General features: G+C 40.5%; 2 protein-coding genes across 3 annotated transcripts; one reads left to right on the forward strand and one right to left on the reverse strand.

The window, feature by feature from the left end:
• Window positions 1-547: 547 nt before the first annotated feature.
• Window positions 548-11,047, reverse strand: lrrc8da (leucine rich repeat containing 8 VRAC subunit Da). Of its 2 annotated transcripts, none has more exons than XM_087810945.1 (2): window positions 10,902-11,047; window positions 548-3,849 (listed from the first exon to the last, which is right to left on the reverse strand). In XM_087810945.1, the coding sequence occupies exon 2, from the start codon at window positions 3,845-3,847 to the stop codon at window positions 1,298-1,300; it is 2,550 nt and encodes an 849-aa protein (XP_087667071.1). In that variant the 5' UTR covers window positions 3,848-3,849; window positions 10,902-11,047; the 3' UTR covers window positions 548-1,297. The 2 variants fall into 2 exon arrangements, with proteins under 2 accessions (XP_087667071.1, XP_087667070.1); XM_087810944.1 differs by lacking the exon at window positions 10,902-11,047 and adding an exon at window positions 5,086-5,399.
• LOC148063569 (transcription initiation factor IIB-like) lies at window positions 5,093-12,201 on the forward strand. The gene is made up of 7 exons (XM_087811771.1): window positions 5,093-5,300; window positions 8,696-8,809; window positions 10,065-10,207; window positions 10,388-10,534; window positions 10,617-10,746; window positions 10,816-11,097; window positions 11,900-12,201. The coding sequence occupies exons 1-7, from the start codon at window positions 5,093-5,095 to the stop codon at window positions 12,031-12,033; spliced, it is 1,158 nt and encodes a 385-aa protein (XP_087667897.1). The 3' UTR covers window positions 12,034-12,201.
• Window positions 12,202-13,206: the final 1,005 nt, after the last annotated feature.

Raw genomic sequence — 13,206 nt, forward strand, 5'->3', positions numbered from 1 at the left:
GAGAAGACTTAACTACAGCGTGAAATTTATATAATTTGCCTCTAATAAAGGAGGACCGCATTTTATCTAAATGATCATTTACTTTTAAAGATTGACAAGACTTTTCTATATTTTAGAAAACAGATACATCAACAATTCATCTAAGTTTCATAAAATATTGATGCACTCTGCTATTTTTCCCATGTCATGAGTCAGTGGTGAAGGAGTAAAATCACTGATATTCATATGGAAACTTTTTTTTCTTACTTTACTGAGTTTATTCTGATTACGTATATTTAAAAAATGTATAAAATATTTTTAAAAAAAAAACTATTTGACTGACTAGTCCATCTTCAATTCAAAAGCCAGCATAAGTATGATAAACTTTCTGACTGGCTTGTCTCTATAATAAACAGATTGTCAGTGATAACAGACGTGACACACTTGCGTGACCCGGTCATAGTCTACGAAGACAAAGTGAAGGGATTGTTCAGTCAACACAGGGATAATGTGACAGGGCCAGACTGACGTTACCTTCATTGTGATCGTAAAATAGCCAACACAAAAGTTTTTTCATTGAAATTGTGTTTTATTTCGACAAACGTTGTGTATTTTTAAACACGTGACACTGAGATGACACAGCAGCTCAGGAGACATTTAAATGTCCAAACACAGATAAATTGAGTACAAGGAAACGATGCATTACTTTAAGATTCTGACACGTGGAAGAATCAAGAGGACGACAGCTTTGATCTAAAACACGTTCGTGAAAAATAATTATTCAATTGCTGGTCAAGGAAAAATGTTCATTAAAGGTAACATTCAGTCGAACGACCAGGTCTACGTGTGCAAATGAACAGGCCATGAAATACAATCTCTATGACAACAAGTTAAAAAGTTTTCAATTTCACCTTCAGTTTTGGGTTTTGTGTTATCCACAATAATTTGGCCTTTTTTGTCCATGTACACTGAAAACATAATGCAGCAATTAAGGCAAAAATAAAACAAATGATCCCCATTGTATTTATTATAATACCTGAGTAAGTACCGAAAGAAGGATGTACACACTGTACTAGTGGATAGAACAGTTTTGGTCAAGTATCAAACAAAGAAGCTAGTTGTCTACATTATAATTCAGTCATAAAAATACTAGAAGCTATAAGCCAACATCATAAAAAACAATCTGCGTCTATCCAATAAAGGGAACTAAACTGATTTTTTTTAAATGCATTCACTTTTTGATATTACCATAACAAGACAAAAAAATGTACCACCAGAGCTGCCGAACTGTTTTGGCCACGGTTGCGGGGCGTTTGTGCTATAAGCCATTTGGAAACGACTCTCGGCTGATGCTCTCTTTGACTTCCACGGGCAGTGTGTCAAAGAGATGGTCCTCGACAATCAGGTTGTGTTTGCGCAACATGCGGCAGTTGCCTAACTGCGGGGGCAGCCGGTCTAGACAGTTCCCCCGGAGCTCCAGCTGGGTGAGCTGGACCAGCTGTCCCACGGTCTCGGGCAACAGGGTCAGAGCGTTGTGAGTCAGGCACAACACCTTCAGCTTGGTGCACCTGAACAGATGCTTGGGCAACATCTCCACCTTGTTGGAATTGATGGCCAAGTGCTGCAGGTTGTGGAGGAGACCCACGTCGGGGGGAAGAACGGAAATGGAATTGTGGGCCACGTCGAGGTGCCGAAGCTTGGGGAGCGTGAACAGGGCCGGAGGGAGAGACTCCAGCTTATTGTGCGAGAGGTGGAGCGCCTCCAGGGACTTGACCTGCCCGATGGACGACGGAATGGTGATGATCTTGTTGTGCCACAGTTTAAGACACGTGAGCCTCTTGAGGTGCTGAAAGCTGATGATCTCCTCGATGGTGCGGATGTTGTTGGACTTCAGGTCCACCTCTTGCAGGTTGATCAAGCTGAACACGGCGTGGGGGATCCTCTCCAGCTCGCAGCTGTGCAGCTCCAGGTCCACCAGATTGGTCATTTTCTTCAGGCTGTTCAACACCATCAGTTTGGTACCGTCGTTGTGAACCACCAGCCTGATCAGATGTGGTGACACCTCTGTGATGTTTGTGGGCATTTTTGTCAGGTTGCTCTTCAAACACAACGTCTTCAGGTGCTTCAGGTCCCGCATGGACTCCAGACCGATCATCTTGTTATTGTCGGAGCTTAGGTTCCCTATTAAGTTGAGCTCCCTCAAATTCCTCAGCAGATAAACCCAGGTCGGGATCTCGGCAACATCTGTGAACTTGACATGAAGGCATCTCAGATGGTCCCGGAGGAACGCGAACCCCGTCTGCTCCACTTTGGCCGGGCTGTGACAGAGGTGGAGCTCCTGAAGACTGGTCATCTGAGACACTTTTGCGGAGAACCTCACTTCCGGGATCAGCTCCAGCTTGAGAACCTCCAGGTCGGTGAGGTCGAACACGGCGTTCGGGAGCCCGGAGAGCATGAAGAGATGCAGCTCCTGCTGGTCCTGGGCGTTGCGCGTCACCAGCTGCCGCAGCTTCTCGAAGGTCCACTCGTGATTGAGGCTGATCTCCCTCAGCTTGTTCTCGCTGACCTCGGACAAGAAGACACCAAAGCGCTTGGAGTACAGCAGGTCGTACTGGTCAACCATGTGTAAGAGGAATGCAAAATCATTTTTGACATCAGGAATGTCACTAAAGCTGCTTTCTTCCCTGACCTTCTCAAAGGAATACTCTTTCAGGGGTCGACGGAAAACCCAGAATAGGGAGTACAAGCATGCCATTCCATAGATGAGTATTAAAGCCATGTAGGTAATGAGCAGCTTGTTGAGCATGAAAGCCATGTTGTGCGTACAAAAGAACCTCCGGTACCCGGTCAGCTCCTTAATGTCCGGTTCACAATCGTGTCTGAAATTGATTTTGACCAGAAAGGTGGACGTGTAGGAAAGTATGAGTATAAACTTGACAGTCTTAACAATGGTCTGTGCTACATAGAGTTTGTAGATGAAGTCGCTGTCCTCGACGTGAGCCCTGAACTTCCTGACCTTCTCGAAGAGCGCCTTTGCTTGCTCGCCATCTTTTTTATCCAGGATTGTCATGCTACTCGGGACTTCCGCAATGGGCTTATCTGCCGAGAACTTTACCCCGAGCGCTGGTATAGACGAGTTTGCGTTGGAGCTTTCCTCCTTCCCTTCTGCAGAAACCTCTTTGGGCGCTGCAGATGTGCTTGTAATTCTTTGTTTGTTCTCCGAGTCTTCACAGGCTGTTTCTGACAAGGCTTTTGTCGTCCAGGGAGACTCAAAGCATCGACCCAAAATAGAAACAAAGTGCTCGATCTTTGAACTAGTTTTTGGATATTTGAACCAGAAATTGCTACTGACCATGAGGACAAGGGTGTGGATGAGCGTGAGGTATGGAAAGTACTTGGAGTACCAGGGCAAGGCAACGTGGTAGCATATTTGGTTGATAAAGACGTATTGCTGGAAATCTAAGTTGGTCCTGACACCTGTCGGTTCAGGTTGATTGACATAATTTTCTCTTGCCATCGTCGTCTGTTGCCGCGTCGAGTGAATTTCATGGACAGCAGAGTCTGGCAGGTCTTCAGTTATTAAAGGATAGGGGGTCGGGATCGGACCCACGGTCTCCGCGGATTTGGCCGCCTCCGTCGCACTCTGGGTGGGGTATGAGTGGGACTTGGCGTCAGAGGTGCCCTGCGAGTCCTCGAGGTGAGGGAGGCAAGCTACTTGGTCCTTGGTGATCTGCATGGTCATGGCAAATATGGCCAGCATAAGCATGACCAGACCCAAGTAGTCCATGAACACATCCCACCACGGCTTGAGGATGCGATACGTTGGCTGGATGTCGTTCAAAGACGCAACCTCAGTGAGGGTGAACATGGCTGGAAGAGACGAGAGGAACAACTTAACCATTGGGTCAGACTTTGAACAGTTGTGTGATCACTCATTGTTGCACGCCTCATCGGTTGCAGTGCACTATTGTACTTGTAACGCACATGGACTTTTTCTGGCAATTTTCCAGCAGCAGCATTCCAAAAACTAGATAGAAACATTGTAACTCCAGTTATAGAAGCAACAGATCAATGGTAAAGACTTGGTAACAAAATAAGAATATCAATAGGGTCACGAAAAATTAACTGGATATGTAGAAATCATGGAGCCCCTCCTTACCCTTTGGTCCCTTGTGCGATTGACACCCTTAATATACAGTAATAACTACTGCCAAACTGTTGGACAATAGTTCTGTCAATACGGAACTTCTTCGGGCGAAAGATTCCCTAACCACATCCTGCCAACTGCTGAGTCAGATCTTTAGGTCCAGTTAGAAATCGTAAATGTGTAACAATGTTGATGATTGATAAAAACCCAATGTGTAACATAGGTGGAAAGAAATCGCAAATATAACAAAGTGTAATAAATAATAAACTGATACCTTTACAAAAGATAGAAAGGATGAATGGAAATTCCCTTGATATCCAATTTCATATTGTACTAGAAATGTTAGTCCCGTTAGGAAAAAGCTTAATCTCAGGTAGGTACAGGTTTCATAACTTCTTTAGGAGATTTTCAGACTCTTGTAAATCCTTGATCGTAAAATATATATACTGTATATGTATATATATATGCTGAAGTGGTGAATATGATATAGTGTATTCCCAAACTCATGACTTAAACCTTACGGATCAAACTATATAATATTAAATTATAATACACAGCATGCCTGTTGCTGGGGCAAACTTGTTTAAAATACCTCATTGCTAGTCCAAACAAGTCACACATTCATCATAGTGACTTGAAGGTAAAATGTCAAGTAAAACTGTTAAAAAACAACAGCAGTAGATCTGCACCGTTGGAACGAAGCGTTGGTCAACATGATAAATGATCGTCTTATCTTACTAAAGAGACACAACCCGCCTCTACAGGAAACTACAGTTGGGTAATCAAATACTTTTATTTTTATTTTTTTAATGTCCATGAGTTTCTTGCGCAGTAAGTTATCTTTTTCCGCGGGTCAGGTGACCTGACACAGAAGGCAGTACATTTAATGATTTGATATTAAAATATACCAGGGAGATATTTTTAAAATAAAACACATCATTGGTGTGGAATATACTTACTGGCCGAATGGCGTTAACTCAATCCAATTATTTCTTTGTCAACCTGCATGCCACTCGTCAGGTGCGCCGCTACACTCGGTTCCCCGGCGCCGTTAAAAACAGGGACGCGGGGAGGATGACGCGAGACACAAAGAGCCGGAGCACATCTGCTGCCATTCCCGTCCACTCGCGCCGGAGCCAGGGAGCGCGGAGCCGGCTTTCTGGGGGTCGTCGAGGTGGCGGCGGCAGACGTGTTTCTTTTTTTTTCTAAAAAGAAGAAGACTCGCGGATCCAATATGGAGCGTGGAGTCGAGCGCTGTTGTGGGCTGCGAGGGCGCTTCTCATTGGCGGATGACAATCCTGCAACTTCCCGAAGACACCGCCTCGCCTGCTGCTGTCTGATGCTGCGTTCACGGCACGTCAGACATTTCGCATACCGACCGGTTACACAATGAACACGGATGCTGTAAAATGCGGATAGATAAACGCAACTTTTAATAGTCTTGAAACAGGAAAAACCAACAAGTTTACATCCACCTTTTTGATTAATTTTTGATCCCGCTAACGTTACATTTGAACATTTTCACCATCGATGAATAGTTGAAGGCAGTTTATTCTTGTTTTTTTTCCTGACACCTGAAAGTGCTGCACGGGTTTCCGGAAGTGATGACTAAGCTGAGTCAGAAACTCATAAACAAACAGTTATGTCTCTATGTGTACATTTTAATATGAATAATAGTTGATTATTTATTATAATGATTCAATATCATGATTATATTTTTCTTTACGCAACGCGAGAAAAACAAACTATAACGCCGGAAGTCAACCATATATTTTTTATTTTACTATTATGTCCAACAGTAAATAAAGTGCTGACATCGTCCATCATTTTCCGGTTTGGTCCGGATCCTGGTTGATTATATGCCTGGTACAGGAAGTGTCTCCTCAGTGGTTCCACATACAGGTTCCAACCGGTCCAGGGCTGCTGGCACTGCGCGCTCACATGCTCCTCTCGTACTTTGAGGAGAAGGAGGGGAGGAAGAAAAACAAAACAAAAGAAAGCCTGCAGCCACTATGGCCGTGTTGTATGTTCATGTCCTTTAAAATAAGAGTTTGTTTGGAGAACAAATATTGGTTCGGAGAGGTTGACACGGTTCAGCTCCTGAAACGTCTCAAAAGATTTCACAATTTTAGGTAATTTGATTTAGAACATTTTGTTTTTTTCCTCTTTATTATGCATTACGCTTTTGTGGATAGTTTCACAGAAATACAGGTACATAGACTGTCGTAAAATTGCTCAATTTAAAAAGTAAATATAGGTTTTCCAGAGAAAATTATTTAAGAAACGGCAAAACAAAAATGCACATGTTTAATAATACATTAAAAAGTAGTCTGGACTTGACATATATTAAGATACATATCACATTTTAATTTCAGAGAAACTATTATTTCCAACATTGTAAACACAACACAATGTTTTGTTGTGGTGGTATTACAGAATAAATTAAAAAATATATATTAATACATTTAAATAAAATAATAGACGTTACCATCAAATGGCATTTAAATGAGCAATGAATTCAACAAACAAATAAAATACATTACATTTAACCAAACAATAGTCATGGTCCGGGCAGCAGATGGTTAGAAGGAGTTCTTGAACCATTAAGTAGTGTTATGAGATAAAACATTGGGAATGTTGCTAAGGACAAGAACTAGTACACGGACTCAGAGTACTTCACAGTTTAATATTTAGAGAGGGTGTGTTAAACAGTGTTTGATTTACTTGTTGTGGATTTGTCAGATCACTGTTAAGAGCTGAAAATCTACACATTATATATATATATATATATATATAATAGGAAATGTGTACCTTTTGGCTGTGTTTCATGTGTTTATTAGTAATAAAAAAAATTACTATGTCTATAACAATTATTATTATTAATATTATAACAAGTCATACAAGTTGCTCAAGTGATTTTGGGGGAGTTAATATTGTTATAAAATGTTACAGCCATCTTTATTACCTTTTCTATTACGAGGTGATATAACAATGAATTATACCTGCTCCATTAAGGGAGTCAGTGTAAAATCACTGCTAGCCAACCAGAAAACAAAGCAGGAATAGTTACATATATTTCACTGAAGCTAATGCATCAAAGGCAAAGTCAATGATAAATATAGCTAGTTAACGTACGTTTGCGTTCAACTATAGAGTTTTTACCAAACTGGCTGACAAACCTCGTGCAGGTAGAACGTTTACCTATCAAGATCACTTATTTAAAATGAATAAAAACACCAAAAGATGTTGTGAAAATGTTCTTTTATAACACATTAAACGCGTTTAACGTTAACTGATGAACACAGAGAAGGGAACAATGGTGGTCTTTTCTAAAGCTTCTTCCTCTCGGCATGAAATAGATTGTCTGAGAGGTTGTTAGTGCCCAGCGAGGGATACAAAGCTCTGCCTCTCAACCCAAGTCACCAGGGACCGTCCCGACACCATGTGACCCAGTCAGGTTCACAATGAGCGAGGGATGTTCAATAATTCAGTGGCCAAGGTCAGTGGGCGTTTGCGACACTTGAAAGCCTGAAACATGTGGGGCTTCCACTGAAAATAACCTTTAAGGGGACTTCTTATTCATAAATAATGGCACAACAATGACCCAAACATGTCGCCACTTTACACTAGATGGCTGTAGGCCTCGCCAACAGGAACCTATAGTGACCTGATTATGGATCGGTCACGTGTTCCCCAACGTACGCCAATATCTAGTGATCACACGTTGACTGTGACATTAATGCAACACAAAACCATTGCTTTGATCTTGTTAATTACATAAAAGAAACAATATAGGAAGAATAAAGATACCTCGGTCCAATAAGCTTGTTTACGTCATCGCTCTGATGGGGAAATCTATATATATAGGTTGTACTTGATCTTTTCTAATTATCAAGACATGATAGAAAGAGAAATGGCTTCAAAGAAAAAGTAAGAAAATGAAGAGATTATATTTGGATATATATATTTACAAAGGAACGACAGGAGATGGATTCAAACAGAAAACAAGACTATTGCAGCTACTGGGGATTTGTGGTTATTTATTTAATACTTTATATACTTAAGAATTGCGCAATTCGTTAATAATGTAAACAATAAGTATATATCCTTTTTGATTGTATCCAGACCAACTTAATATAGGTCCAAGATAAATCAACAAAATGTTCAAAAGGCTCAGGAGATCCATTCATACGTCAAAGTGTCTGTTTGCTAAATAAGAATTAAAATATATGTATGTTATTTTGGAAAAACAGAAGACAATGAGAAAAATGTAAGTACTGTTTTTACCATTTCACAACATCACCCTTGATGTTGCTGAAGTTCCAGGTCAAACTCATGTGCTTGCTAACCCTATTGTGTGTGTTGTGCAAGACAGCACTTCTGCCACCTGCTGACCAATCCAGCTCATTGCTATCAAATATATTTCAAAAGCCACCAAAAAGGACAAATGTGGGGCAATAATATCGATGCCGTTTACACTCACAGGCTTATTTTCTGTTTCGCCCGACAGGTTATTTCGTTTTAATCACGAGCATTACTTTAATTTACTATCAAACTGCCTGAGCAAAGGAGAAGAAGGTCAGATTCTTTCCCAGATCCACTGCCCTGAACACCCTCATGCAACCTTGGTGGAGGACTACAGAGCCGGGGACATGATTTGTCCTCAGTGTGGCCTTGTTGTTGGTGAGTCTTACATGCTTAACTGCATTTGTGTTTTTGATTGTGTATCTGAAACTTCACTACATTGTGAAGATCTGTGTTGCACAAATAACAAAATGTTGTCTTGACAATTATAAAGCATTGTTGGAAAGTCACATTTAAAGAACAAATAAAAGCCATACCCAAATTTTGTTAGAGTATTGTTTTTAATGGGCATTACGAAATAAACTTGAACTTCTTCTAAGAGTGTGCCAGGAGTACACGGTATGCTTAAAGAAGTTAGCAAGTATGGAAAGAAGACTTCAACTACAGAAAGCATGGCTGAATATAAATACCCCGACTGGTATTAAGCCAGAGACTGAAGCAATGTCCAAGCATGGCCTTTGTTTTTCTCTGGGTGCTTCAGCCATGTGATTTTGGTGTGGTATAAATGGGTCATATCACTATCCAGATAGTGATACATTGGCCAAACAACCCTGAAATAGACATGGGAATGGGTATTGAATTTGGCTACCCATGATGTTAAACATCATTCCCTCCTTCACCAAATAGGAGATTTGGAATGTATCACTCAAACCTCCAAATGGTTGATAATCTAGTGTATTTTTTATTAGAAAAAGCTAAACCTAAACTCTATTTTTCTGGATGGAAGTGACGTGAATACCTCATGTGTCCCAAAGAAACCCCTCATCGAAGGGAGACGGCAACATACTGCCACAGCATTCCTTGCCTGTATTCTTGGATTTATCTCATTACTGGTCAAGTAAGAGTAACACTGATTACTTTGGACCGGTACATAATGGGATTCTCTCCAGCGTAAGGATGCATAGTGTCAATGTGACCCATTCAGAACTAGGGTTTGGAAAAAAGTTTGTAACAAATTTATATTTGCAAACAAAACGCATCTCAACAAACTGATAACTTCTCTTCCACCAAACTCAAATGGAGATCATGTGAACAGCAGATCAAGAATTTTGGTTATACTGGCACCAAGAAACCACCTTTCATTGGGCGCTGATCTAAACAAGAGCTTTCGACTGGCACCAAAGAAAGAGAGTATTTTCTTGTCTGTGACTTGTCGGTAGAAACGGGCCATTGTGTGACATTCAAACAAACAACTTGGAATAAGAAAAAACAAAGAGTTTATTGTAACCGTTGCATCAGCAGTATCGACCATCTCCTCTCTCTGAGGCAGAAGAAAGCAAATGACTAAACGCAAAAAGGAGTGTTCAGTAACTGTTAAGACCTGTCGGACTCTTGGCTCACCGTGTCTCCTCAGGTGATCGCATCATTGACGTCGGGTCCGAGTGGAGGACTGTTTCCAACGAAAAGAGCCTTAAAACTCTAAAAGACCCCTCGAGGGTTGGAGAAGCCCCAAACCCATTGCTGAATGGAGAAGACCTGACAACCACCATCAGCAAGGTGAAGCACAACAGTTCATCTTAAGAAAAATGAACTTAAGTGCAACCTGCCAAGAGACTAATATTAACAACCCTTTAAGTCAAATCTTCGTAGTATTTTGCAGTGAAATAATGGGGGCTTTGGTTAGAATTCAAAATCATTGACTCCCTGACTTAATATGCTTCATGTTCTTCACCACAGGGAACTGGAACCAACAACTTCGATGAGTTTGGCATCTCCAAGTACCAGAAGCGCATGACAATGAGCAGCTCTGATCACACCATGCTAACCACCTTCAAAGAAATCTGTACGATGGCGGATCGCATCAACCTACCAAAAAGCATCGTGGTAGGTTTAAAATCTTCCACTGGCTTAAGCTGCAGAAGCTGTTGTTTTTAATCTATAACTCGAACATATTTTTGTCTTCTAGAACCGAACCAACTACTTGTTCAAACAGGTTTACGAGCAAAAAAGTCTGAAGGGTCGAGCTAACAATGCCATCGCTTCGGCCTGCCTATGTATTGCATGCCGACAAGAAGGCGTACCGAGAACATTTAAAGGTGGAAACTAGAGTCTCAAGAAGCAAAAATCACACTAAAGAAATTACTGATATTTCTTATTCCTTGCAGAGATAAGTGCCGTCTCTGGGATCTCCAAGAAGGAGATCGGCCGTTGTTTCAAACTGATCCTGAAGGCCCTGGAGACCAGTGTGTACCTCATCGCAACAGGGGACTTCATGTCCCGCTTCTGCTCCAACCTGGGCCTGCCCAAGCAAGTGCAGATGGGAGCAACCTTCATCGCCAGGAAGGCCATGGAGCTGGACTTGGTTCCTGGGAGGAGTCCCATCTCCGTGGCAGCTGCAGCCATCTACATGGCGTCCCAGGCCTCGTTGGAAAAGAAGACACAGAAAGGTGTGTATATTTTTGCTTGTTTGTAAAATCTCTTGTAATAATCATCTTGTAATAATCTCTTGTAAAATCTTATGTATAGTAAGTAAGTAATATTTATTTATATAGCACTTTTCCAGACCAGGGTCACAAAGCGCTTAAACAAACAAAACAATACTCAAAAAAGTATATACACTTTAATATATACACACTAGATAATACTGAGAACAACACAGGAGTTCCAGAAAATCAAGGAAAAGCCTGAACAAATAGAAACGTCTTAAGATGTTTCTTAAAGGAGTCAGTAGATCCATCAAGCGCAAAGAGAGAGGAAGATCGTTCCAAAGCTTAGGAGCAACAGCCTGGAAAGATTTCTCTCCTCTGGTCCTGAGTTGTGTGAGAGGAACCATCAGTGGATTCTGATCCACAGACCTCAGAGCCCGAGCTGGGGTATAAGGCTGGATCAGATCAGTGATGTAAGGAGGAGCCTGACAATGAATAGCTCTGAAAGTAAGAACCAGAATTTTAAAGTTGATCCTGAAAGAAACTGGAAGCCAGTGAAGAGTTTTATGTGAGTTCTTCTACTTGAGTGGGTTAGAATTCTCACTGCAGAGTTCTGAATCAACTGCAGGCGAGACAGATCCTTCTTGTTAAGACATGAAAACAAACTGTTACAATAGTCCAGACGAGAAGAAACAAACGCCTGGGTTACAAGCTCCAGATCATGTTCCGACAACATTTTCCTAAGTTTAGAGATTTTTCTCAGTTGAAGGAAACAGTTTCTGGTCAGTTTTCTCAGTGTATGACATGATCTTTCTCTTCATAGATATTGGAGACATCGCAGGTGTTGCTGATGTCACGATTCGACAGTCGTACAGACTCATCTATCCCAGAGCTGCTGATCTTTTCCCTCCAGACTTCAAGTTTGACACCCCAGTAAACCAACTACCAGAACTGTGACGATACACATGTTATCATTATAGAAAAATATTTATACGTGACCTTGGATTCAATCAAGCAGCCATGGGCATTCTGCAAGCACTACCATGTGGTGAATGCGATTGATAACTAATATATTAAAAATAAATACCTTCAAGGTGACAAACCTTCTAGGTGGCGCGCTGAAATAAAAATTGTAACTGTAAATAAAGTATTTTTTAAGGCTCATGTGCACAAACCCCTTCTCTTTTGAAGCTCAATAAGCAAACTCTTTGTATTCCATTCCATTATGATAATCATGTTGATAAACATTTTATATTCAGGACCGATTCGGTAACATTTGAAGACATTGCAGTTGTTTTATCAACAATAAAATGTCTTTGAAAAATGGATTGATTTTTTTATATGATTCAATGAATGTCCCCAAATAGAAGGTTTGAAAATATACTTAAAAATATATTTAAATGGTATATTATAAGTCTATTGAAAAGGCTAGATTTAAAGTTTTTTTGTTTTATATTATTCAGCCTAAAATCCTCAAAAAATAAGTACAATGCTTGTTCAAAATGTCCAATTCCGCTCAGCATAATGTTATGAAGCTGGCATATTTTACAAATACAGATATTTTTTGTGTTTTTTACCTCATAATTTGTAAATATTTTGACATTTTAACCAGAATTGTCACAAAAGTCATTGATGAAATATATTGTGGTTTATAGTAGCTGAAACCTACAGTATGATGAAGACAGAAAATGAGACTTAAGTTTCTGTAGAAATGTACAAAGTCAAGGCAGTGATGAGATGTTAACAAACCATTGTGAAAGATTGGTTAAGATGCTAGAATCTGGCCTTTTAAACTGAAAAGCAAACTGTTTGCGTAAATGCTAGTAAGATGCAAACGTGTTGGATTTGTTTTATAGATTGTTGTCTGGGCAGTGTTCTAGTAGCATATTGACACTCGTGAATAGGATCAAAAGGCCAACATCTGGACAATCCTTTTATTCACTTTTATTCTGACTTTTGAATGGAGCCATTAACAATAGATCATGATAGAAACCATATTTAAATAATGACTTTGAGGATTAGGAAGTTAAAGCTCTTCGACTGCATCTTTATTTTAAGCACAGCCCCTATATTCTAATTGATATATTTACATCAACCTGGACAAGGAAGATATACATAAATGTTCTTTCG

This window comes from Callionymus lyra, chromosome 16 (assembly GCF_982586985.1).
Source record: "Callionymus lyra chromosome 16, fCalLyr1.hap1.1, whole genome shotgun sequence".
Lineage (NCBI taxonomy): Eukaryota > Metazoa > Chordata > Actinopteri > Syngnathiformes > Callionymidae > Callionymus > Callionymus lyra.